This window comes from Psittacula echo (assembly GCF_963264785.1).
Source record: "Psittacula echo genome assembly, chromosome: 7".
Classification (NCBI taxonomy): Eukaryota; Metazoa; Chordata; class Aves; order Psittaciformes; family Psittacidae; genus Psittacula; species Psittacula echo.
In genome coordinates, this window is record NC_137740.1 from 55,024,315 (window position 1) to 55,051,984 (window position 27,670).

The 27,670-nt window shown below is 37.6% G+C and overlaps 1 protein-coding gene across 1 annotated transcript in view; it reads left to right on the forward strand.

Moving 5' to 3' along the window:
• Positions 1-27,670, forward strand: part of DENND1B (DENN domain containing 1B) — a 157,037-nt gene that overhangs the window by 52,073 nt on the left and 77,294 nt on the right. Inside the window, exons 4-6 of the mRNA XM_080624123.1 lie at positions 8,347-8,396; positions 17,928-18,047; positions 27,161-27,230. Coding sequence (XP_080480249.1) covers positions 8,347-8,396; positions 17,928-18,047; positions 27,161-27,230 — 240 coding nt within the window. The remainder of the gene's footprint in view (positions 1-8,346; positions 8,397-17,927; positions 18,048-27,160; positions 27,231-27,670) is intronic.

Genomic DNA, 27,670 nt, shown 5'->3' on the forward strand with positions numbered 1-27,670 from the left:
TGCTGTATGTGGATAGAAACTGTTATCTAATTTACAAGGTAAATTCATTTAGCTGCTTTCTCCTTTCTGCCTCAGAAATTATCTTCTTTTCTTGCCTCTGACCTTTCATTCTGGTTTTCTGGTTGCTGCCTGTAGTGAGCCTTCTGCCTTGGCTACTTCCATCAAAATTGCAGTTTCTTTTTTTCATTCCTTTCTTTTATAATAAGTACTATGCACAGTTTGAAGTGTCTGAAATGCTCGAATTTATGGAGGAAAAGCAAATACTTAGAACAAAATATGCTTGGAGTTGAAATGAATCTGTATCAAGTGTCATCAAGAGTAGAGTTTGACATGCTTGAAATTTCATTACTTTTCAGTGTATTTTATTTCTGTGGAAATACATCTATTTATTATTTGTAGTATACTTTTATAGTTAATTTTTGTGTTAAAAATGTCTTTCCTTGGTGACAGAGAAGCAAATCTTGCAAAAAGTAGCCTTTTGAGCCAGGCACCAACTACTCATGATATTTCTTGATATCGTTTCACAGACATTTCTGAGACTGCAAACTTCACTTTAAAGCAATATATTGAATAGGTAGAGCTGGGTAATTTGCAAATGTGGTTATTTCTGTCCTGAGCTATCAGAGTATTCCAAGGTGGAATTAAAAAAACTAACAGGTAAAACAAATAAATAAGAGTCAATTTTAATATGTGCTTTATTTTATGTTGGTTATTTTTTCACCACTGGAGAAGCAGCATCTGAACAGGATATGCAGGAGGTTTTCAGTGGTGCTGCCAGAGTTGCCTCTGACTGGTGTTGTAAGCAGTGGGAAATCTTCAGACATCTTGAGTGAAACAAATATTGCTGCCCTCTTAGCTATGCAAGGTGACATGTGGATTTTAACCTGCCCTTCAAAGACTTGCATACTTGGATTTTGAAAGTGATGTCTACTTTATGTCTAGTTTAAGACAGTTTTTCTGTTGACTTTCCAGAGCATAGGATCATACAATCATAGAATAGTTAGGGTTGGAAAGGACCTTAAGATCATCTAGTTCCACTCCCTGATTCTGTCAATGAAAGACCATATTAATAAAAAAGTCTCTTTTTCCTTACTGCATGATGATAGAAAATTGTCATGTATGTCATACTCTGATGTCCTTGCTTTGTACAAAATGTAATGCACTTTCTTTAAGAAAATACTCTACTACCTTAAAAGTTGAATGTTGCCCACATTGTAATCTCAAGAGTGGAGACGGAAGAGCATTATTTCCTGTTTTTCCCAGCTCTCTGATACTGCCTAGGGAATAATGGTCTCCCCAATCTGAGTCAGGGAAGTAAGAGGAAATTATTTGTTGGTGCATTAGATACAAATATTATATGCTTGGTAGAGTTGTATGGCAAAATATTTATCTTCTTTTTGTTTGCCTTTCCAGTCATATGGGTAGATTGTAATATTTCAGTGAATGCCTGTTCCAATGGGAATTTTCACTGGGAAGAATAACATTGTCAATTTTTATGTTTTTATTATGAGTTCCAGGAAAGTTGAAGGTGTTTTTTTTTTTGAAGCAGGAAAATTAACCTGTGCTGAACTTGATACTGTTTTAGCTGTTCTGCTATTTGTAACTGAGGTTGTTATTTTAAAGTGAACTTTGGGTCCCTGTATGCTATGCTGGACACAACTGTGACTAAAATATGCTTTATTTTTAGCCAGTTACATGATGAGATCCAGAATATTGACAAATAGACTTCAACATTTTATAACTTACTAAAATTCTCTGAATTTTTAAAGTTACTCTGCGATTGTTTATGTAGTTATGGAGGCCTGATAATGACTTCCATGCTTTAGACGTTTAGATTGCTGGGATTTCTGTGAATGTAATCTAAGATTAAATGTTTTTATTATTCAAACCATTTGGGCCTGCCGTTATTGTAGCTACATTTTTTCTGATGAGATTTTTAGCAGAGGTAAGAGCTACGCCTTTGAAATGTAACTACTGCTGCTGGCTTCACATGGGTCCCTGCTGTGGGTGTGTGCAGCTTCAGAAGAAGGAAAAGTCAGTGGCTAGGACAGAGCCTGCCTTTTCATCAGCTGTTTCATGTGACAGCATTAGAATTTCACCTGCCTTGAGCCATAATGATGAAGGCCTCAACACTACAAGATACTAAGCAGCCTGGCTTTGGTTTAAGAATGAATCTAAATCTGTGCCATGTGAATCTAAATCTTTAACCATTTAAATATTCCTATTGAAGTCACTAGATTGAGTCAGAAATACATGTCATTAGAGTCTTAAATCTCAAGTAGATCGCTTGTTGGTGTGTTTGGACTGGCACAATGTGACTGTGAAAACTATGATGAGGAATGACAAAATAGAATCCCCTGTGAGGAAAGATCAGAGAGTAAGTTGGGTTAAGAGTGAAGAAGAGAGGACATTGGAGATAAAGAATTGAGTAGGGAAAACTGAAAGGAAGAGCCAAAGTAGAGACCTGCAGTCAAATGTTTCAAGAGAAGACATTTGAGGAGAGGTTAGTAGGGAGAGGAAGTTCTAGCAGGAAGAAAATCAGAGTTTTGAAGGACAATTAAGTGAAATACTAAAATAGACTAGGAAGTAGCTTTTGTCAACAAGTGGGAAAAAAGGGAGACTGTATTATCTTTGTCATGTCTACTTTAATGAAGACTGACAAAAGAAAGAATTTTCCTTTTCAGTGAAAAGTGGTGAGGAAAAAGGATTTCTCAAAAATAAGGTAGAGAAATCAGAGAAAGACAAAAGCTATAAAAGTATTGTTACCGAGAAAGAAAACAGTTGAGGAAGTAATGATCGTGGGGGGAGTGGTAGTGCAAAAGCATTTTATAACAAAGCGAATGACCATTTCTTTGTGCTGTTATAATTGATATTTCTTTGGCTGATTTCTGCCTCAAAACGGAATAGAGAGATGAGGTTGGTTAGATGATAGATAGTAGATAGATGCTAGTTTATATGAATGACTTCGGTAACCTGGTCCAGATTCTGGAATTAAATAATTCAAATTTTCTTGGTTACTGCCTGTTTTATTTAAGCCATTTCTTGGCTGTGTATCCTGATGTGTCTCTGGAATGGACACAGTGTGACTGTGTCTCAGTGTAAGGCTGTACCCTTTCTTCTAGAGAGATGCTCTTTCCATATGTAGAATTGATGTGGGGGAGAACTCACCAGCTTGCTTGAGGAACAGTCTTTTGCTGCAGAAAAAACACAAAAATAATTGTAAGGTAACAGGACTGTCTTTTAAAACCAGTGTCTAAACTGCTGTTTATGAATGCTGTTACTCTTCAGCATTCTGGATACCTTAAAATATTCCTATCAGGGAAGACTTCAATCCTTTCACAGGGGTGCACTTGGAAAGAATCAGGTTTTTTGCGCTTCCCACTTAAATGCACACCATAGAATTTGTTAGAATAAGAAAAAAAATGCTGAGGTGAAGGTGAATAATTCCTACATCCTTCTAACCTCAGAAATTAATGAGGTTAAGCTTCAATACTTGAATATTTCAGTAGTATAATAAAGTGATGAACTTACTTTCTGTTGATTCATCAAGGCGTCAGCCCTCATCAACATGGAAGAAGGTAACTGTTTGAAATGCTAAGTTAAAGTGGTAAAACCCCACTCATACGTATATAGAGATAGATTAATAAACTGATTCTGTAAAATGTTTCAAATCTGGTGCAATTTGGAAACTTGTTCAAGTGGAAAAAGAAGCAAGTATCCTTGCAAATCACTGTGCTTTCCAGTGTATACTGAGCAGTGGTGGAGGTTTCATGTGCTTGCATCAATTGACTGTGATATTATTAAAGATAAATAACTGCCATTCTTTCTAGTTAGTAAAGAATATGGTGTGTATCTTGAATCTAACCAAAATGGATCTGATGAATATGGTGTGTATCTTGGATCTAACCAAAATGAATCTAATGAATACGGTGAATATCTTGAATCTAACCAAAATTGCTGACTAACCAGTATTTTCACTGAAGGGCAAGACTGAGAGTTATTCAGGAGCTTTTCTCCAGAAAGCTTATGTGTATGAGCTCAGAAGTATCTTATACCCCCTTTTACATTGCTTTATAAAATGCTGATACACAAAATTAGTTGTATAAGTATCAAAATAAACAAGGAATACTAAATAATTTTTATTTTTTAGACCTCTCTAATATCATCTCAGTGTAGAGCCAGTAATCTTGGCCAGGCCAGGCTGGAGTTGGGTGGTGCAATTGGTAAAAATGAATTAATAAAGCCATTGGACCATGAGCCTGTGAGAGGGCAAGTTTCTGCTGCTGTGCTACAGGCATAAAGGAAGTATTTTCTTAAATGCCATTTCCATTTTTGTTTAAGTGTTTTGCAAGGGAAGCACCGTGCTGTAGTTCACGTTATATTTTATTCGGTTAATATGCCGGAGGGAAGGGATGCCATCCAGAGGGACCTCGACACGCTTGTGAGGTGGGCTGATGCCAACCTGATGAAGTTAACCATGCCAAGTGCAAGGTCCTACACCTGGGTCGAAGCAATCCCAGGCACAGCTACAGGTTGGGCAGAGAAGAGATTCAGAGCAGCCCTGCAGAGAAGGACTTGGGGGCGTTGGTCGATGAGAAAATGAACATGAGCCGGCTTCAGTGTGCGCTCGCAGCCCAGAAAGCCAACTGTATCCTGGGCTGCATCAAAAGGAGCGTGACCAGCAGGTCGAAGGAGGTGATCCTGCCCCTCTACTCTGCTCTCATGAGACCTCACTTGGAGTATTGTGTGCAGTTCTGGTGTCCTCAACATAAAAAGGACATGGAACTGTTGGAACAAGTCCAGAGGAGGGCCACGAGGATGATCAGGGGACTGGAGCACCTCCCGTATGGAGACAGGCTGAGAAAGTTGGGGCTGTTCAGCCTGGAGAAGAGAAGGCTGCGTGGAGACCTCATAGCAGCCTTCCAGTATCTGAAGGGGGCCTACAAGGATGCTGGAGAGGAACTCTTCATCAGGGACTGTAGTGACAGGACAAGGGGTAATGGGTTCAAACTTAAACAGGGGAAGTTTAGATTGGATATGAGGAAGAAGTTCTTTACTCTAAGGGTGGTGAGGCACTGGAATGGGTTGCCCAGGGAGGTTGTGAATGCTCCATCGTTGGCGGTGTTCAAGGCCAGGTTGGATGAGGCCTTGGGTGACATGGTTTAGTGTGAGGTGTCCCTGCCCATGGCAGGGGGGTTGGAACTAGATGATCTTAAGGTCCTTTCCAACCCTAACTATTCTATGATTCTATGATTCTATGATTCTATGATTTTCTTCTTGGAACATGTGTAAGGAATGAGATAGTTTAAGTGTGCAATTAAACTCAGTTGTATATGCAACTATAGATGTTTATTTGCTGTTTGAAAGCAAATAGTCATCTTTTTCTTGTGCGGGTTTTGGGTTTTTTAATTTTTATTTACAACATGGTTATCATTTTCCCCCATACACAATTCCTTTCCTTTATGACACAGGGACTATTTCTTAAAGCACTAATACTGTGATAACCAAAGGAGGAAATAATCATGGGACATGTGATTCAAGGGTATTTTGCTTTCTGAAGACTTGTACAGCTTTTTTCTTCAGAAATACATGTATACTTTTATGAAGCTATGAAAATGAAAGTCAGTAAACATGTTGGTCTTCCTCTGGGCCTTTGTATGTTGACTCAAGAGAAGTCCTAGCTGAGTTATAAATCCTTGAAAATGATGACCCATTAGGAGACTAACCTGAATTTTATTCAGGGGAGGGGTTACTGAAAGTATCAACTAATTGTACAGGAATAGTGACTCTGTATGTGAATGTGTGTATAATGTCATTTGCATTTTAAATGTGTCTAGGAGCATCTCGGGGGCATCTTGTTTTCTTCCATTTTAAAAATCTGAATAGCACGTGCAATTAAGGGAGAAAACCGAGCCCTGGAAGCTAGGTAGGACTTCCATCTATTGATCTGTGTAAACCCGGCTTAGGCTGTCAGGGGAGAAGCAGTCAACTGCTGAGCTGCTTTGTCACTGACATAAGCTGAGAGAGGGTTTTTTTTGTGTGTCTATACTGTTTATACACCAGTCTATAGACCTGCTGGCTGGTTGAATTTTAAAGAGCGCGGAGGTTTAAAGACTTGTCCCCTGAGGGATGCTCCTGCCAGTTGGGAAGCGAGCTGAGGCTGCTCTGCAGAAGTTGTGTGCACGTGTGCTGGCTGGGGGAGGGACAGGGAAATGCGGTCCTGCAGCTCAGCCCGCAAAACACTGCAAAACATACCCGTAATTTTCAGGTTGTTTAGTCAAAATATTGAACTAATACGTTTGGGGTTTATTTTGTTTTTATTTTCTTTCTCTTGTGTGATAATTTATTCTAAGAGAATACAATGGGGAACATAAATGAATACATTTCCATACCAAATTCTGAGTCAGTGCTGAGCTCACCAGGCAGCAATTAAAATCCTCAGCAGCAAGGAGAAAATGACTTCCTGTAGTGTGAGAATAGGTGGAGATGTGGAAGGAGAATTTAAGTAGAGTGTAAAATACTATTTATTTGGAATGGGCAAAACAAGCTTTGTGAGCCTGAAGTGGGAGACAATTTGGACATGCTTAGGAAATTTCTGAGTTAAAAGTTCTGATTAGCGTGTTCTGCTTGCTATCTTTTGTCAGAAGCTTCTATTACTACTACCAGCATCCTGTATGCTTGTTTCTTGCCACAGAAATTAAAATGTTTACCTGCCCTGTTTGTGTTTTGTCCTTCACCCTTCTGCAGTGACCATTCACAGCAGTCAGAATGGTGCTTGAGGTGGTTCTTTTGGAGTATATTATATGTACTGCTGTTGTTCATAATTAATAACTTTCCCAAAAATTACATGTGGCTTTGATGCCCTTCTTTATCTGTGCTGACAAAGTAAAAGTTACAAAGATTTCTTGAACTCCCTTGTATGACTTACAAATCCTAGAAATGTTGACTTTTCCCTTTTGTACTATACAGTGATTTACTTGGGCACATCATGCACCTTTTAAATGTTGCAACAAACACATGCTTGTCATACTCAGAGGCAGCTTTTTCTTGAGCTATTCGTCCCTTGCTGATTAACTTGCATGGGTTCTTCATGTTTTACACTATCCACTGAGCCAGGCAAATGTTTGAAGTAAATAGTCATTGTGGTGTGTAGGAATTTAAATACATAATTTTCCCTAATGGGAGTTGACTGTTCAACATGCAGTAAACAGAGAGTTCAGGCTGGAGAGTGCTAACATCTTAGATCAAGTTCTTAAATCCCCATGTGCAGCTCTGGAAATTTGCAATCAATATGCATCTTTCTGAAAGCACACACCTTGCGGAATAACTCATGTATATACAGCAGTATATGTCTGTTAGTCTGCTACAGAAAGGGAATTCTGTAGCTTTGACCAGGTACGTTGATGTTGACTATCTTAGCTGAAGCACTTCACAGAAGGTGTGTTTTCCCAGCTGGGAGCACAGAAATACAACCTGTATTTTTTTCTGGGATCTTGCAAAGTTGTTGTTTAATATTTGCTGCTAAGAACTGATGTGGTAATCCACGCCTTTTTTTTTAAATAAAGAAAAATGTTGACTGGTGCGAGAGCATTTTTATATTTTAATTAACACATTTTATTTGCCACTAAACAGCTTCTGAAATAAAATTCTGCAAGAAAGAGTAACATTATCCTTTCATATTATGGTACGAATGTAGATCCGGTGGATTTCCCCTCTTGCCTTTATTAATAGCAAGGCTTGCTTGTGAAACCCAAAGAGTTAACCGTATAAATTTCTCCTTTGGACCAACAGACGATTTCCATCATTTTCAGTATTTGACTATGGAACATGTATAGAGTTGTTATACCTCTCTGTAATTCATTCTGCTGCCAACTTCATTCCCTTTTCTCTGCCTGCATTTTAATTGAAACAACATTTGTATTTTTGAGCCAGGATCTGTCAGAAGTCCCTGTGGCTAGTCTGTGGTACAAGTAGCAGCAGACGTGGCTTACCCATATGGTGTGGTGCTTCTTGTAAAATCCATATGGCCTTGTTGAAGGGAATCCCAGCGGGGATGTGAAGGGTGTTAATACCCTTCAGGCCAGGCCCTTCCCTCCTGGGGCTTCTATGGCATTGTCTTCGCAATCTGCCAAAGCACTAACTTAATTCCTTTTTAATAATCAATTATTTCAGTCCAGGAACGTGTGCTGTATATTTTGCAATCATATATTCCTTGAACGTATTATCTGTTATGAGTACTTTTGTGTACTTTTTAAAAGCAAGCTGTAGTTTCTAGCCAGTGCCCTAAAAGCCTTTCAAAATCCTTTTCAAAAAGCCTAACTTTCTTTCTTTAACTTGTGTTTACAGGAAGTGCTGAACAGCATTCCAAAGTTCTGCTTTCCTTTTGACGTTGAAAGGTATGTGTTACAGTTAACATTTATTTAAAAATATACCATAGAAATAGATATTTAGCGTAATTGCAAGGGAAGATGTAAAGAAAAGGAAAACATATTGTACCCTCTGAATTTGCACCTTTGTTGTGCAAGTCTGAAATCACTAGTAAGAAATTATCACAGCAAAATGCAACCTTTACAGAATTTTGGGGATATCTCTTTTGAGGTAGAGCTATGTTCCAGCTCCCAGTTTTGTCCATTATAATTGTAAACACCGTCTGTGTTAATATAAGGATATAACTTTAGTTTCCTTCAAACAGCAAGCATCTTAAAAAAAGTTAAAATTACGGTGCACCAGGATATAAAACCTCACTGAGCAGTACTGCAAACCTATTGTTTGAGTTCAAAGGAATGAAGACTTTAATTGCATGGAAGTAACTGAATATGCAATTCTTTTTTCTCAAAGAATCAAGACCATGATTTATAATTAATTAGCCCTTACCTTTCTGCTATCAGTTATAATGTGGCTTCCATGTAATGCTGTCAGTCATTTAAAGTGTTCATATTAAACATTTTTATTAATAAAATATTTATTTAGGCTTGTCAAAAACAGTAATGGAAATTAAGTTAATAAATTGTGCTCAGTTTGAAAAACTCATGTTGTCTAAATAAGCACAGATTGAATTAGAAGCTTGATTTGCATAATTAATGGAAGATACACCCAAGTAGTGTGCAGACTGAGCTGGTTTCAGAGCAACATTGGCATCAGTTGTAGATGGAGACTCAAAAGATGAAAAGGATCTATTGGGTGCAAGAAGCTGCTATCAGTGGAGTAAAAGATAGTGGCTGTATAGAGAAAAGAAGAGAGGCTTAGCAGAAAAACACTGTCAGAATAGATCTTCATAAACACAACTTCCTTGAAGTAAAGCAGGTCCACTTGGTCTTTTATAGTTGAATTTAATTAAGTTGTTTGGCTTTTGAACTGGTTTAAGCTCACTGTCCTTTAAGCTGTTTTAATGACTCAACTAATACGGTTGTCAGTGTTAGCTTTAAAGCATTAAAGTCTTTAATGTGCTTAAGATATGTACCGAATTCTGTTTAAAATTGGTAATGAAGATGAATAATGGAAATAAAATTTGAGGATAACAGAAAAAGGTGAGGCTCTGTTGCTGCCATCCAGTGGCAAGAAGATAACCAGTGGCAGCAAATACTTTCAAGTAACTCATCTTGCATTAATCATTTCTGTTGAACCATTCAGAAGACAGTTGCTAGTATGAGATGGATAAGCTTAATCAATAAACTGTGGGAATATGTGAATTTATAGCATAGCTAGGTTTGTATTTTAGCTGGGTATCTGAAATGGAAAAAAAAAAAAAAGAAAGAAAAAGGAAAGAAAACGTTATGGGATGTTTGTTCTTTGTTTGTTAATACTGTCCCGTGCCCCCTTCCCAGACATGCTTTTTGACTCTTGGCCTCAAACTTGACTGTAAAGCAGTGCTCCCAAAGGTGCAAAATTTCTACATATTTCATAAAAATTGGCAGTCAGACAGAAGGAGGAGAGGTTCTTGGAAGCTGAGATAGACTGATGAGGGCAACAAAATCTGTTGTGTTTGGTCTAGCCTGCTAACTGCTCCGGCGGTAAGTACTGTGGTATCTTTAAAATCAGCCAGGGCACTCACAGCTTCTTGCGTAACTGGGAACTGAGTTCTAGGGGATTTGTGGGAGAACCTAAGGCAATGCGGGATCATGAGAGTATAAAAGAGCACGGACGGGAAGGAGGGACAGAGCTATTGTGGGATAGATATGCTGGAAGCTCATTCAAGAAAGCAGGCAACTGTTTACTAGCATGCTATTTGTGTGAAGGACTTACTGGCTGTGTGGTGTATTTGCTACTTATTACCCGGTTCAAGCATGTTCTAGAATGTGGAGATACATTTCCACTTTTTAAGAAGAAAAGGAGTTGTCTTCTGTTTTTTGTTTTGAAGTTTGGACTGATAATGGAAAGGATTGAGAAGAACACTGCTGAAGTTCCTTTTCATACTGTTTTTTTTTCAATGGATGATAAAGATGTGACAGGCATTTAATTTTTGTATACCCATAAATGTACTTTTCATTTGTCTGGTGATGGACCTCAATCATGATAGACCATACACCTGATGCCTCCAGGTACCTTACAAGCAGTTTCAATGAATCAAGAAAGTTTTGATTAAAATGAAACAGAAAGTATTTCTTTTGTTGGTTGAGCATATTGCATTATAGAGAGCATAGTTTCTCAATCTGTTTTACGTGAACTGTACACATAGAAATCACTTCAAGCAGTATCCAGTCCTGGTAAGAGTTAGAAATTACTAGTGCAAAAGTGATAACTTCCGCTGATGCTGCTAAGATACCTAGAATAAAAACTGTGACTCTGTTCCATAGATTGCTTCTGGGTTCCTAGTATAGGAAGAGCAGAAGGGAATGGAGTGTCTTTTCTGTTAACTAGCTAAATAAAACTTATCGAAGTAGGAAATCTATGTTCCTCAAATTATGGAAATAAGAAAGTTAAAGCACCATTAAAGCAGAATAGTAAGATCATCATGACCTGTTTTCTTCCAAATCACCTGTATTAATCAGTGAACAAAATGAGACCATGTATTTGATTTCGTTTTTTTCACTATGTTACAGTGATCGTAGATAGAGATCCAGATTTAGTTCTCACTATTTGGTGCTGCTTACATAATCTCAACAGCCATACTTACTTTATCTCTTATGCAGATGTTGTAATTAACTGTACGCTACTTGTTCTGATTATCAAAATTGGATTCTGTGAAAGGTCATTAAAAATCTAGAGGTAATTCCCATTAGATTTAAACTGAAAGTCAAGCCAGAAAAGGTATTATAGTATAATTTTTCGAACATGACTTAAACTTTTAGCTTTTCATATATATATATATATATATGAAAAATAAGCACATATAATTTCATTACTGCTGGTTATGGCTTTTTATTTTGAAGGTACTAAAAAATTAGTTGCACCGTAGAAGTTCTTGAGCCTTTGCTTCAAGAGCCTATTGGTTTTTTTGGTGAATAAATTAGTTTAGGCCTAATAAATGGCAAAATCGAATAACATTTTAACAGTTTGCTTGTAGATATTTACGAATAAATTCCCTTTCTTTGCCACAGAATTAATTTCTCTGTTACTTTTCGTATGGAATTGGAGGAGTTAACATTTGAGAACCTAGAGATTTTAATTTCCTTGTAATGTTTGCTAAATTAATATTACTACCTCAGAAAAAGCACTTTGTCCTCTCTTTTTTTCTTTGAATCCTTCATGTAAATTCTGGTTTTCTTCACTTTTTCTGTCTCCAGAGGTCTTAAGTTTTTTCACTCTTGACTCAAAACTAAGTTGTAACTTTGCAGAGAGCCCACACCTCATGTCTGCATCTGTCAATTATTTAGCTGGGTGATGACTAGTGAGCATGCATCTTCTCCTCTTGTTCCTTCTGGACCCATTTCAATTTCAGTCCAAGGTTGCACTACATCACTGCTCAATTTGATCTGTGCTTTGAATGTCTCTCATATGTCTGTGCCATAAATACTTCCCTTCCTCTGTCTTTTCCCTTTAAGGATGCATTTCTTCAGCAGAATATCTAGCACGCATGCCGTTTGAGCTAAGACTTTGGAAACTGCCTTTAGGATCAGCATGGAGACAATGATACGTACCTCATTAATTTCCTCTATGGCGCTCACTCGATCACAGGGAAGTCTTATATTTTGGAGTGTAAGAAGTGGTGCTGCTGCGGCAGATTACTCATTAGCAGTAGAATATTGCTCAAGTATGGGAATTACTGTGCATATTATTTAACTCATAATCTGTTAGGGTCAGTGAGTGATGATGGCAGGAATGACATCCCTTTCACTCCTGTTCCTGGCTGATACTGTTTTTGTTGATTGTTTCTGGTGAAAGTCTGTGTTTAGAAGCAGCTATGTTCAAGACAAGTAGAGATCAGTGGATTTGTAGATCTTGTGAAAGGCGATTATAAGATATCTTACACAAAAATTTTTTGCCTTCAAAGTGAATAGTTGAGAATGAAAAGTAAATAATTGAGAATGTAATTCAAGCTGAATGGATGAAGGTAAATAAACTGTAGTATTTCCTGTATACTTCAGTCATTCCAGTCAGTTTGCAAAATGGGTTGCGAACTCAAAAATGCAGCAGGAGTATTTTACAACTGAGTTTTTTCCATCCTTTGTCTCATTGTATTATAGTATGTTAATGCATAATATAAAATGTATGTGTAAGAGAAGTCTTTGTAAGGACAGGTTGCAGTGTGCACTGTGCTTGGTGGAAGATTGTGACTGTTGGTGTCGAATGTGGGTTTTTTGTTTTCTATGTGTGTGCAGAAGTGGACCTGTCTGAGAGGAAACCTGGGCACGCTGAGGGAGCCGCAGTGTGCTCTGATACATCCTTGGCCAGGTACAATGGCTAGGGCCTGTGGACAGAGTAGGCTTCTGTTGCGACTTAAAGGCACTCAGCGAGACTCTTTACTAACTAGTTGTGGTTTCCTTTAACACTTCCATTGTGTTGAAAACAGAACCCCAATTATAAGCTAACTATGCCTTTTATTTGTGGGAATTTTCTTTCTTGGTGGTAGCTTTGTGCATTTTCATACCTTTTGTGGTTTTCTTCCCATTCCTGTGTTTTCTGATGTGTAAGGATTTGGAGTTTCTGAGAAGCGGATCTCAAGTTAGATAGCTCAGTTAGAGCAGATGAGCCCTCCACACAGGGAGCCTAAGTAGTGGAGTCGTGGATCGTGGAGTGGGCTTGGAAGTGGAGAAAATAGACATAAAATCACAGAATGGTTTGAATTGGATAGGGACCTTGAAGATCATCTAACCTTTAAACCTCTCTGCCACAGGGCAGGGACGCCTTCCAGTAGACCAGGTTGCTCAAAGCCCTGTTTAGCCTGGCCTTGGAAGCTTATATTTAGGGGTTTGAAGGAGATGGCCCAATGTAGGGTTACTGTAACCCAGTCTCTCCAACAGCTTGTACCAGTACGTTGACATATGTTTTTCAAATTCCTGCTTGAAGCTGTTTCTAGCCAATGAAACTGTGAATTAGGATGAATGACTGGTGGGGTTTGCTTTTCAGCATCAGACTGGGAGATTAAATCCATCTGAAATTTTCGGGTTTAGGTAGGAGCCACCAGAGCTTGACTCAGGACTGTGTACTTTAGTTACAGTAGTCAAGTGCATGTATGTACAATGCCACTAACTTTGTTTTATTTTAAAAAATAAGTGATCAAAATCTGTATTCCCATGGATAAAGTGTTCAATTTTTTTGAAACTCGCTGAAAAAAATCAATGCTCTGAAAATCTTCCTGAAATCCAAAACCCTTTAAAAATTCCTAAAACTTGAAGAAAAAAAAAAAATTTCAAACATCATTTGTGTCCTAAACAGATTAATTTGAAAGAAGAGCAATTCTTACTGAGAACAAGGCATAAATTCAATGATTAGATGTGCTGGTTTTCATTTGAAGAGATTTAATTCCTGCCTTAATCAGCTCTTTCAAGGCTGACTTAAAAAGAGGCCTAAGTGATGACTGTAGTATAAAAAAAACTCTTTAAAATGACTCTTTAACTACCGCAAGGGTGCCAAGGAGCCTTTACTGTGTTGTGTAGATATGTACCTAAAAGTATTTTAAAACTACTTTTATTCCTATAGTGAACTGTAATAACCTTGAAAGAGCCCATTGTAGTCTGCAGGGTTAATAAGTATTTACACACATTCTTTGCTATTAGTGATTTATTATTGTTAAACTAAGATTAAAAGCATGCAGGGCAAGAGTTGAAAGTAGGTCAAAAGTGAGGCAGAGGAATGAGTGAGAAGGTCAGTGGCGGCTGGGAATGACTTTTGTATGCTCTCCCTGCACAAGTGAGTAGATGGTGCTCTCTCCAAACAGCCGACTAGACCAGTGTTTTGCAGACAGTTTATGAAGCTCAGCCAGTTAATCCTGTGCTCTGATAGCAAGTCTAGATAACGTTTTGTGTAGGGAATTCTGGTACACAATAATTGTGTTTTACCTGTGTTGATTTTCACATTAAGAAAATTTAAGAGGCATCATTGTTGTGGTTCAGTAGCAGTGCCAGGAGCTGCTACCTGCCTCTGAAAGTGAGATTTCTGAACAACCTGAATGTGCCACAGTGAAACAAGAGAGGCATTAGCCCCAAGTCACACAGACAGTGTTTGTACACATGATGGTACATGCAGAATATATTAAAACTGTACTGCTGGCACTTCCTGTATATTTTATGTTTATCCATCATGGTTATCTATTGATATAGAGAAGTCCCCAGTCATCATTTGTTTCTGTAAGGCTTTCATATAGTCAGTTTTAATTCTGCTGAAGAGGAGTAAAAAACCAGGCTTCCTTGCTGCCCCAAGACCTTAAGTGGCGTTCTCAAATTAGAAACCCAGAATTAACTCAGTATTTTAAATCTGATCTGTGGTCTGCATGGATGGTTGCTGGCTTATTAAGTGTTCCTTTGAAACAAATGAGACCAAATGCAAACTTTTGGGTTCTTTGTGGAGATTCAGTTGTAGTGTTGGAGTTTTTCTCATTTCTAAAATCTGGTACATGCTGCTTGCATCCCCTTCTAAACTGTGTGGGAAGCAGTTTTCAAGCTGAGACACTTTTACGCTGACTGTTGAAACATGGAGTTATCTCTTTTGAAGAAGCAAAGGGAGAATGTTGAGTTGGAGGTGTGAGATGGCATTGGAATTGATTCTGCTGAACTCAGAATTGGGCTGGGCTATTTCTAACAGAGAATATCAGAATTTAAATATAATTTTTGAAGTGGTCTTGTGTAGTGACATGTTTACATATGCTTGAATTGCAGTTATTTTTCCGTGTCGTTTTCACATTTTGGGAGGGAAGGAAGCAAATAAATGGAAGCAAGATGTCCTTACTGATGTATTTTTTGACCTAAGGAGTTGTTTTTCAGCAGTAAAGGAGCAGTCATTTGCAGTGCTTGCACAGATCTATTAACAGTTGATTTTTATGAATTATCACTGATTCTTTGGGTTAAGGTGGTATGTGAAGACCCCAGCCTTAACCATGTCAGGTGTTTTGTGGTGTAAGAAAAAGCCATTTTTGGCTGCAGAAAGCCCCAAACATGATGGTGGGATGCAGCAGAGCAAAGAGGGGTGGCAGCAGGAGGCAGCCCAGGTCTCTTCATGGGGCATTGCCAGTTCTGACTAAGCCTGACCAGCTACTGTGGAATTACTGTGTAAGCCCCCAGCTCCAGTGTGCCCTGGGATACTGAAACCATACTTCAGGTTCCAGTGACGATCTGCTCTCAGGAATAAAGAGGAAAATGCAAAGAAAGATGTGAAATATAAAACTGCAGCATTGACAGGGGAATAATAACGCACTGTTATTGATGGCTCTCTGTTGTATCAGGCATGATGTAGAGGCAGTGTGCTAGCTACGCAGAACCTGAAAAATGAAGGACTGAGTGAAAGCCATTGAGTTTTACTGTGTTTGAAGAGCACACTAGGTTGTTCCAGTCTATTGAAGACAAGTGGGGAAAATCCTTGTTTTAATGATCTGAGTTTAACTACCTAGCTAAAAAAGTTAATTATCATGGGTTTCCAGTGATTATATTGGACTTAATGTAGCTTGTAATGTCATATGTGCTCAACATAGGCTTTTCTTTTTTTCAGCTTAGTCACTGTGTGTTCACAGTGGACCAGACCAAACTGAAATGAGTGGGAGACTCTACAAGTGATATCACTTTAATGAATCTTTTTGTCATGCACGTGTTAAGCAGTATGATGTGCATGTGTCCCATGTAACTTCTCTAGCCCTTTGATCATCTGGCACTTCTTTCCTAGAAGGAAATTTTTATGTTTTATTTTGTTGGAGATTAAAAAGAAAACCAACAACCAAGCCCCCAAAACCAAACCAAACAGTTCACAACAGGAAATCCCAACCCGTAGTGCAGGGTATAAATTAAAAGAGTATTTTGTGCTCTTAGATTGGAAGACTGTGAGATCTATGGTGGTTCTCAGTTTCTCTGAGAATTAATTTTCAGCTTGGTAGCTAAGATAATCACATACGTCTCATGTTAATTGTAGCCTTACTAGCAGGTGCTTAGATGTTCTGCTGTAGAAGATCATGAAAGAATGGGAAAAGAACAGTGGACAATAGAATTAAAGACAAAACTGCTGCATTTTATGTTTTCAAATCTACATACATGTGCCATCATAACTGTTGTTTTCATTTGGTTTTAATTAAATCTTTAAAGATCGCTTCCAACACAAACCATTCTGTGATTCATTTTATGCCACGCATTACCTGTCCTGGCTGAAAATGCCACGTCTACCTAAAGCTGATTTTCTTAGGGAGATTTTGGATAAGTGCAATATGTGTCTCTGTGGGTAAATTTCAGATACAGTTTATTGCTGTTCTAAAATGCTTGTGTTAACTGCATTTGGCAACTTCTGTGAAGATTACGAAAGTTTGGCCCTATTGAAAAGCAGGTCCATCCCAGCAGGATGCCCTGACTGGAGCTGACAAATTACACAAGAAAAGTACCTGGCTTGAGATCATAAGGGAGATAAGAAACGCATCATGGCAGTGAAGATGTCATTTCTTCTTAAAGAGAAATTGGGAAAAGGTTCATACTGTCAAGCAGAAAGTGAGGGGTCAGGAATGGAGGCTGGGACTGGGACCTGGAGATGAGTACAAAGAGTCAGAGGTGACCCTGGAGGGGAGGTAGAAAGTGAGAACAAAATGCATTAGCCTACATTGCTGAGGGGATGCTGGCTGAGCAGAGCTTGGGGCTAAAAGGAATTGAAACATCAGGCATGGAAGTTCTGTGTAAACTTACTCTGTCTTAACTGGTTACATGTTTTGTTACAGTCTTGAAGATACTACTTATTATTTTAGCTCTCGTGCTGTTAGTTCTTGATTATTTTCTGGCTTTTGCATTTCCAGAGCCGAACAAGTTTGCACTAAAAAAATGAACTTAAGGTCTTTGTTGGGCAACCTGTAATGCAAAAACGGTGTGTGGGGAAGGCTGCCAGTTTAAGCAATGAAGCTATTCTGTAGGGGAAAAAAAACCAGCCCACAAACGAAAACAAGCAGGTTTTCTAATGTCTGTCTTCAGCCAGGCCTGTATTGTGACATTATTTGTAGAATTGTAAACCTTTGTTTTGGTTACCAATTTTGAGTGTTGAGGTGTGCACAAAGCCAACAAGCAGTGGCAGGCTTGTACTGGTTCTGCTTAGGCCTTACTTAAGAAAGATCTTATGAGATGCCCCATCTACTCTGACTAGGGGCCAGATGCTGTGGGGCATGGGGCTGGAGTGGCAGCCAGATGCATGGCTAAAGTAAGGACCCAGCCTCTTTTGTGCCAAGGGGAAGGAGTGGGATGCAAGGGGCAGCCTGGATGGGGAAAAGGGAAAGGATAGAGAGGCTGGAGTATGAAAATGCTTGAAACCAATGACTTAAATGCTCATGTTTTGTGTGATGATGGTGGCTTTATGCTCTCTATCTAATTTTTCAGGGTGTCCCAAAACCAAGTAGGACAGCATTTTACCTTTGTGCTCACCGACATTGAAAGTAAACAGAGGTTTGGATTTTGTCGTTTGACGTCAGGAGGCAAGGTCTGCCTCTGTATTCTAAGGTAAGTCAGTATAAGGAAAATTATGTCAAGTACAAAAAGAGAATTCTCTGCTAATGTGTTTCACTTCCCTATCAGGGTATCATTTTTCTACAAGAGTTACAACTAATTTCATATGAAAAGTGGTCCCAAGGACCATGTGATAGTAATTCTTGTGTGAGGCTAAATATTCTATTTAATAATGTGAAGTCTCTGCTTAAAAGCAGAGAACAATACACTGCAGCTTTAGAGGCTTGGAGTGTTATGTGGATATTTTTACTTTCTAATGAGATCTTTGTAAAGTATCCAGTCAATTTAAAAATAGAGTGCACTAGTCTGTATTCCTGTCCTTGGAAATAAGATTTTTAGGTGTCTCTTCAGTGTTCTTTGGCCAGACTATATCTAACATAAGAAATGCTAGAGCCAGATAACTCTCAGTTTAAGAGCATGCCACTTTGTTGCAGAAGAGATACTGATGATGGAGAAATTGACTGCAGCAAAACAAATAACTTGTTTCTCCATCTGTGTTTTCTTTCTTCTCCCATAAGATACTAGTTTTGGTAATGAAAAAACCAACTGTTTAGCTGAGATAAACATCTTTGAATTAATTTAAAGGCAAATTTGCAACTTCAGTTAAGAGCCTAGTAACCTGTTGCTCCTGGAGGAGATGGGAACATCCAGCTCAGCAGCACATGAGAACAAGATGGCTGCAGTCTAATTGCCTTTATAGTGAGAATCCCCAAACACAAAGTGAAAGAAGAGCTCTGTGCTGCCAAAGAGTCAAACCCTTTGCCAGCAGAGGGACAACTTTGAGAAATTCAGAAAGTAATATAGAAAGTTTTTGGAGAAAAGGAGATTATCAGGTATTTGGACACCATGGAAATCAGGCAGTCACGTAAGGTGTCATTGGGATAGATCACATGAGTTAGGGAGACAAACCCAGCGTCAACTTGTAAAAAAGCTGATGTTTTGATATCAGTAAAAGAACACACAGAGGGGGAAAGAAACCCAAACAATATAGAAACTTGTAGAGTAGTGCTCAGAATTATTGGAAATGTCGCATAAAGATGTTTGTGAGCTTTTAAACAGATTCCAAACTAATGTTGAGGACCAGTACACTGGATGTTTTGGGGCAAGTAATGTAAAAATAAGCATTTGCTATAAATATAGAAAAAATATAGTAAAAATAGCAAAAGGAAAATAGTTTAATCTGGAAATTGACTTTCTGATCTTGAAAATAATTCTTTCATACTTCAGAAAGATTAATTCTTAGGATTTTGCAGTGTTATAATACTTAGCCTCTTTGTGATGCCTTCTATTGATATAGCTTGTTAAGGCCCAGAGTAAGAATGTGTGTATATGCTTTTAGCTCTCTTCTCTGAGTTAACCTTTTACTCCCCCCCAAGCCAGAAACAATATTTTTTACTTGTATGCCTACCATTGGCTGGCTGGCTTCTAATGCTATAATAACAAATGTTTCATCGGTTACTCAGTCATGTATGCATCTTTAAATACTACATGTGGTGCTGCAAAGCAAAGGACACAAATTCTCGGCTGGTGTAAACTTTAGTATTTCTTCTAGCATTTCCCCACAGACATACATAAGCTAAAGATTAGGCAGTGATCTGTTACTTGGTAGAAATAACTAGGAAAATGAAAAGTGGCAAGCTATATTTTTTGCTGAACTGTAATCAAAGCATTGCCTTTATTTCTTTGATTGTGACAATGTCAAATTTATAGTGCATAGCTGAATGTGAGCACCAGCCTCATAGCATTGTGCTTCTAACTTGGTAGGCTGTTTCTCTCCAATTTGTGTGCTTGTTGTGTATTTCCATCTGATACGTTCTAGTATCCAGTCTGGTTTCTGCACGGAATCCAAGATTCGTTAGAAGTGACCAAGTGAAAGAAGACTCATTAGCAGATTTCTTTTGGCATTTTATGTAGCTCTCCCTTTTGTAATTAACCAAAATCAAAGAAAGCTTAACAAATGAATGTTGTCTGTATATATAGTGCGTATGGATGTTCATACTCGCTTTCTTCCATATATGAAAATAGCATAAATTTATATCACTGTATGTATATACACAGAATGATTCTCATGTATGAGCAATTCAAACTACTTGTTTGTCACAGATATATTATACAATAGTTATAGACTTTTATGTAAACACACAAATGCAGGCATACATAAATACCATATCGAATGACACATCTACATATGGACATATGTGTGTATCGCCTTGAACAGGAGGAATATATGAAGATTGCTGACTGGGCCTTTAACAAAGACAATAGTCTTTGTTAAAATCAATTACAGAAAATTAACTAATTGAAATTGTCATAAATAACTAAAATATAAGTATAAATCTCTGAAAAGAAGAGCAGGAACAGGCCAAGGTGAGAAGGAAATACTGTAGAAATTTGTATAGGTTGTTGAGTGGGAAACAGGACACAACTTTTCTCTTGTGAATGTCTTTTCTGGATGGTACCAGGGCATGTGTTAACCTATGTGCCAAGGCTGCTAAAGAGATAAGATTTGAGCTGCTGAATGGGATTCTTAACCAAAACCTGAAGAAAAGGCTGCTTGTCCTCAGGTTTTACACCAACAAGGTAAAGCTGCTTGTAGGATTAGTTTTGTGGTTTATGAGACTTCCCTCTATAATTCATTCTTCATCTGAAACACTAATTAATCATCTCTGAATTTGCTGCCACATGTTCCTGCTTTAAGTTGGATAGTTTCAAACAGAAAATGTACATATAAAATTCTTTTGTGAGTTTTATGTTGTTAGGTTTTTTGCACTTTTTCTATACATATGTATATGAATTCTGTAAACAGAATTTTCTGCCAGATCATAATGTTTTGTTCAAGTTGTCTGTATGTTTATACAGTGATATAAAAATCTCCCAAGGTAGCTATCTCAGGCATTTTTGTCTGAAGAACTTAATTGTGATACAGTACAGTCTAGAGTGATCATGCAGAGCTTGACTGCAGCTGCTGAATTCAAAGTGCCAGTAAGAGCAAAACCATAATAAGACGAGAAAATAAATCTTGGATTATTCTTCAGAAGTTTTGTGTGATTCCTTTGCAAGTTTTGTTCTTTTTTCTTTAAACTGCACGGCTGCTTTGTGAAGCTGTTGATGTGAATCCTGCTGTGTCACCTCCTCTCTCTCCACAAACTGCTGAGCTAATGCAGCCCCGTAAGAATGAGGGGTACCGCAATAGGAATGTTGTAATAGACCTTTGTTGTGTTTGTATACTATATTGGATCTTTTCTTCTAGTTTTACCTTTTATATTTTGAGTTATAATTTTGCCAGTGAGATTTGAAGTGGCACAGTAGAAACTTCAGTGTTTGCTTTTGAATAATAGGAGATTTAATTCTTCTGGGTATTATTTCTAAATATCTCTACTGTTTCACTAGGAATAATACTTTCTGGGCTTACATGAAATAGGTTTTTAATTACCTGAACATTTTTTTTTAGTACAAAGTGCAAATAATTTAACTGAAATTTATGTTGTTAAAAATCTTGACACTGTTGAAGGACTCTGAAGTTGACCTTATGTATCCAGAGGAACAATAGGCATCATTAAAATGCTCAGTCTTAGATTTCATTAATTTTATGACTGTAAAATTGTCACCTACATTTCCAAATGAAATGCTCTAATAAGGAAGACAGGTTTATGTGGTAAGCCTTTGTAGTTCTTTGGTTCAGACCACGCTTGAAGGTTTCTCACTCTTCCTTTAGGCAAATCCCTTAGAAGCAGAATGTTTCAATTTTACACATTTTGTGTCAATTTTCCAGACAGAAAAGTAGCCCCTAGACATTAGACATTTAGCTACGGAAAGGCAGTTTCCTTAGTTTTATTTGATTACTAGAAGTTAGGTTCCTGCTGGTAGTTCAGGACTGTTAGTGGTTACCTGACTATTTGACAGAAAACATTTCCTCTCCTTTATTTAACCTTTGACTTATGAATGTAAAAGTTTTATCAGAGCTATAGTAGAAGCACCAGTGAGGTGGAAGTCTACTTATGGCAACAAGGGTACTCATGACTTTGAATAAAAGTCTGAGCTCCTGCCTTGTGGCTCATTTGGATTAAAAGAAAATGCTAAGTATGTTTTTAATTAACCATGAAATATCTTGGGCTCTTGCTTTTGTGGCAGGCAATAGCTGTACTTTTAAATACAGACCACTGTATTCTTAACCCAGAAATACGTATCTGTTAGAACAATATTGTGTATCTTGTGATGTTTCTCTTTATTATGGGAGAAATGTTTTGTGGCAACTTTAGAGAAATTGCTGGATGTTGTTGGAGGTTGTATGTTTGTCTTGTATGTTTCTCAAACAGTTATTTACTGTCACATAAGGAACGCAAAGACAATGTGCGCAATTAAAAAGAACATAAACAAGAAACCAATAATGGTTTCATAGTTTAAGAATCTAAATTATTTTTATTTGAAGTTTAGGCTTCTAAACACATTAAAATTGAAAATTAAAGCCTTGTTTTTCCTCTGTTCTATCTGCTGTGAAGGGGCTTCGTTGATAACCTTTTGACATTTTTGTAAGACAGCTAATTAATTACGAAATGCACTGCCTATAAAAAACTATGAATACAAGGATGATGGTAAGGTCTTTCTAGTAATGGACTTTAATTTTGATTTTATCTGCTATTAAGGTACGTATTAGTGTGACGGTTTTGAATTATGAGTAATATATTAAAGGTCTCAACTGTTAAATTCAGCTGTTCCAAGAGTATTTTTTGCAGACAGTACATTTCTGTACTGACTTGGAAAAAGATTGTGACCCAGCCTAACAGATTTTTTGTGCTGCATGACTTCTTGGTACGTACACCACTAATTGTGTACATAAAATGTGCTAAGCAAAGTTTAAATGAATGTGCAAGATTTGCTGGAAGGACGACCTAGAAGATTCTTTTAGTTTTTAGTCAAACAAGTGCCATATAAGACAAGAAGGCTCAGCGCTGGGTCCTACGCTTCAGTCACAGCAACCCCACGGAATGCTACAGGCCTGGGGGAGAGTGGCTGGAAAGGTGCCCAATGGAAAAGGACCTGGGGTTGCTGGTCAGCAGTTAGCTGAGTATGATCTGGCAGTGTGCTGAGAAAGGCCAACAGCATCCTGGCTGGTATCAGAAATCTTATGGCCAGCAGGACTAGGAGAATGATTTTCCCCTCGTACTTGTACTGGTGAGGCTGCACTTTGAATCCTGTGTTCAGTTTTGGGTCCCTCACTACAAGAAAGACATGGAGGTGGTGGAGTGAGTCCAGAGAGGTACAACAAAGCTGGTGAAGGGCCTAGAGGACAAGTCTTATGAGGAGTGGTTGAGAAAACTGGTAGTGTTTAGCCTGGAGAAAAGGAGGCTCAGGGGAGACCTTATCACTCTCTACAAGTACCTGAAAGGAGGTTATAGGGAGGTGAGTGTTGGTCTCTCCTCCTAAGTGCCAAATGATAGAAGAGGAAATGGCCTCACGCTGTGCCAGGGGAGGTTTAGATTGGATATTAGGAACAAATTTCGTTACTGTAAGAGTTGTCAAGCACTGGGACAGGCTGCCCAGGGAAGTGGTGGAGTCACTATTCCCTGGAGGTATTTCATAGACATGTAGATGTGGCACTTAGGCACATGGTTTAGTGGTGGGCTTGGCAGTGCTAGGTTAATGACTGGGACTTAATGATCTTAAAGGTCTTTTTCAAACCTCAGTGATTATATGATTCTGTATGCGGTGTTTACCTAATGCTGTGTGTGGGTAGGGATGTAAAGCTGGTGTCATGGAAAAGTTCATTTATGAATAAATCTATTTACTAGGGTAGTCTGAATAAACTAATAAAATAATTAACACCTGTGCCTGCAAAATTAGCTTGTGATATAAGTGGAAAAAGATGTTGCTTGACAGCCTTGAGGATGTTACAAAATAAAAAGAGCTTATACCTCCTCTTTGAATTGAGAATCTAATGCTCCATCAGATAGCTGTCTTTATTATGAACAACCAACCTGTGTTTATATTTACTTTGAATGCAGAGATATGTTGTATATGTACACATACAGATGGACTCTGTTTATGAAGACAACAAATGTAACCATTCCTTATTGCATTGAATTAATAGCAATTAGATACATAAAAGAAAAATGTAATGGGAATCTTTTTGCTTTCCATTAGATTTTTGTAATACTTTGTTGCAGTAGAACAGTCTTATTAAAAATATCAACAAAACCTTTTGCAATTAAACTGTGCTTTTGAAGAACTGAAGATTATGTGGAAAGGAAACAGAGGACAGGTCTTGGTGGCCTTTGGTTTCATCCCATATAATGTAATGGAGTGCTTGTTTTGATTTCCCTTCTTTTCAGGTTTAAGAGGCATGCTGAAATTATATTAACCTTGTGTCTGTGATTATAAGGCTTAAAGCAATTCCTTTTCCAGTCTTCCAGCTCAGAAAGGAAACTGGCATTTTTAAACTTTGTTCAAGTAGTCTGGTTTTACAATGTTTTTCTTTGTGGTTTTGTTACATGAAGACATGGAAGCGTATCAAAAACTTGATTTTGCTAAGGAGAAAGGTTCATGTATGAGTACTCTGGTCAGCATGCCTTGCAGTATTGAAAAAACCCCACTCCCCTGGCTTTCTGCTAGGGTTCATTAATTTCAGATAATGAATTTGACCTTTTTATGCATAGACATAAAAATTGCATTCAGTTTTCCTTTTCACAGTAAGAGGAGAGTTGAGATCATAAATACAAAAAAGAGATATTATGAATATTTTATTGAATTAGATTATTTTTATATTATTTTAAACTATTACATAATTCTAGAAAAATTATATTACAATTATATATTATATATAATTATATAATATGTAATTATAATTATTATATAATTCTATAAAATTATTTTTATAGAATAATTTTCATAAATGTTCATTATGAAAAATGAATGATCAGATAAGATTTTAGAATATTCTACAGCAAAATATGCTGGGATGTCATACACTACTAGGCAGAGGTGATAGCAAAAGGCTGGAAAGTACATAATCTAACCCGTTTGTGTGTCCAGTGTTATAATATTGTAATATATACCTATCTGGTCCCTTGACTTGGATAAAATCGCTAGAACACTATTCCAGTCCCTGCTGCAGTTCTGGGCTGGTAAGTGTTCAATAGCTCTGGCATTTGCGGGTACTCTGCATGCTGTGGTGGTGAACAGTTTTGTTTGCCCATCTCTGCGGCATTTCAGCAACATTTATAACCAGGTTAACATTATTTTAGAAGATGATAGAACAGGAGTCCTAGGTGGAAGAAAACTCTAAGGTCAGATATTTTAGGTGCTGTTTTGATGGATTTCTTACAAGGGCGTGCAGCATTCATGCCTGTAAGCAGTGAGTGGCCTTTCACAGGTGCAGTGAAGTAAATTTTATGGTTATCTAAGGATGTATGGAAAAGTAAAGGCAATAATGTCACATCTTAACTACTGTCAACAATACCAAGCTTTAAAAATGTCTGTGAGCATTAAGAGGTTGATGTGATTTTGATGAATAGCCAGCACAGTGTATGGTAAAGTGTGAGTAAGACATTAATGCAGTGACTCTAAAAGAAATCATTGCCTCTGTGGCTCTTTGGCTTTGCAAGAGTAAATTAATGATGGTTCTTTGGTGATTTTTTTTAAGAATCAGCACTTAAGCATTTGTAAGGATAGCATAGTAAGATTGCTAGAGAATGCATAACTATGACTGTATTCAGATTTCCCCTGTTCTCTTTCTTAGCTGAACAAATTTGTGATCTCTTTCTAAAGCCTTTCTTGCTGCGTACTGAGAACAGAGGCATTAAAAAGAAAACATAACTCTTCACTGGACTCACTGCACAAAAGTAGGCTTGGTTTCTCTACCAGCCAGGGTTTCCCTTCACAGGTTTCCTTTGCCTGTCAGGGAAAGTGCTTAGGTTCTGCATACTGGCTATTTCAGTTGCAGATAGCATGTTTCCTGAAATAAAGAAATCTGAAGTTTTAAGGACTGTCCACAGCACACATGAAAGCTTTTAAGAGATGCATGGGAAGTATGTCCATGGATTTACACTGTGCTGAATAAGAAAGTGTGTAGTATTGTTACACTGGACATGAAATGTGGTAAAAACATTTCAGGCTTTTTCTCCTTCCCAGCCCCACTCAAACAACTAAAATTAACTATACTATTACCTGTTCAGTGATGTTCTTTGTGATGAAATTCTAAAAGATATGAGAAGGTGTATAACTTGTAAATAAGGAGTAATTTATACTGGTACTGTTTACCTTACCTGACTTACTACATGCATGTTAGGCTTAAATTGAGATTGTAGAAAGTTCTGTAGCATGTTGTCACTGATGATATCACTTTTATAGGTACCTTCTGTAAATAGATGACAAAAAATGGAATTGATGCCACTGTTTGAGTTTCTTTTCTCATGCGCTTCAGTTCTGTCTCATTTGTCTTGGATTCTTTTTAACTCATTGAGAGTGTTGCACACATATGAGCTGCAGGCCTGTGTTGAAAACTTACTAAGTATTCATGTCTTAATGAGCGCTGTGTTTACAATATTGGTTGAATGCTCTTATTTTTGTTCTGTCTGTGGAAATGACCTTATAGAAAGACCAATATTCTTATATCTTATGACATGTATACTATTGCATAGCATTGCACTACTTGTCAAATACGGGGTACCTGGTCTGCCTGGGTAAAATTGGTTTTCATTTTCCAGAGAAGCAGTAGTTCTGGCAGTCCTCCAGGTACAACAGGATATAGAATTTCAAAATTGCCAATAACATTCCTGAAAGCTGTAACAAAAATAATGGGAATGTGATTTCGTAATGTTTAAAATGATTTTTTTTTTTTTGGTGCCTTTAAAATAATGAGAATTGAAAGTATTATGAGCTAATCTATGCCTAATGGAACTTCAAGCAGGTGTCTAGCATAAAGAAACATAACTTTGCTAATATCTAGCAGTGATGTGTTATTAAAATTGCAGGGAAAAGCTTTATGTGTTTTATTTATGTGTAGAAATATTATAAAAATGTGCAAGTCAACTAATTGTAGTACTATTTTATAAGCATTGGGAAAAATACATTGATATTTTACTAAACTGCTTTTTCCCCTCCTGTTTTAGTTACCTGCCATGGTTTGAGGTATACTACAAGCTCCTAAATACCCTGGCAGATTACTTGGCTAAAGAACAGGTAATTTTAGATACTCTGTTTCTTTCTGTAAGGTAATTATCTGGAAATAATAGTCACTATTTGAAGTGCTCTGAAGTGATTCTGTGCTGTTTAAAAGTTTTTACATTCCTCATATTGAAATTCGAAGAATATGAACATACCTCTGCTACTGTCCCTTGAATCTCACATTAACCATAAAAAGCTGCTGAGAATATACCTGTACAAAGTGTCAGTGTGAGCAAAGTGTCGCATCACTGGAGATCTGTATGACATATTGATTGTAAACTGTAGATCCTTGGAACTATCTGATTATCAGTTACAATATGATGTACTGTTTCACCCTTCATGTTAACTAAAAACAACCTCTCGTAATTCTGTCATCTCTAGCAATCATCAACTAGCAAGACAAAATTACTTGCAGCATTTGGTGAAGAATCATGATAGTTTTGTTTGCATATTCA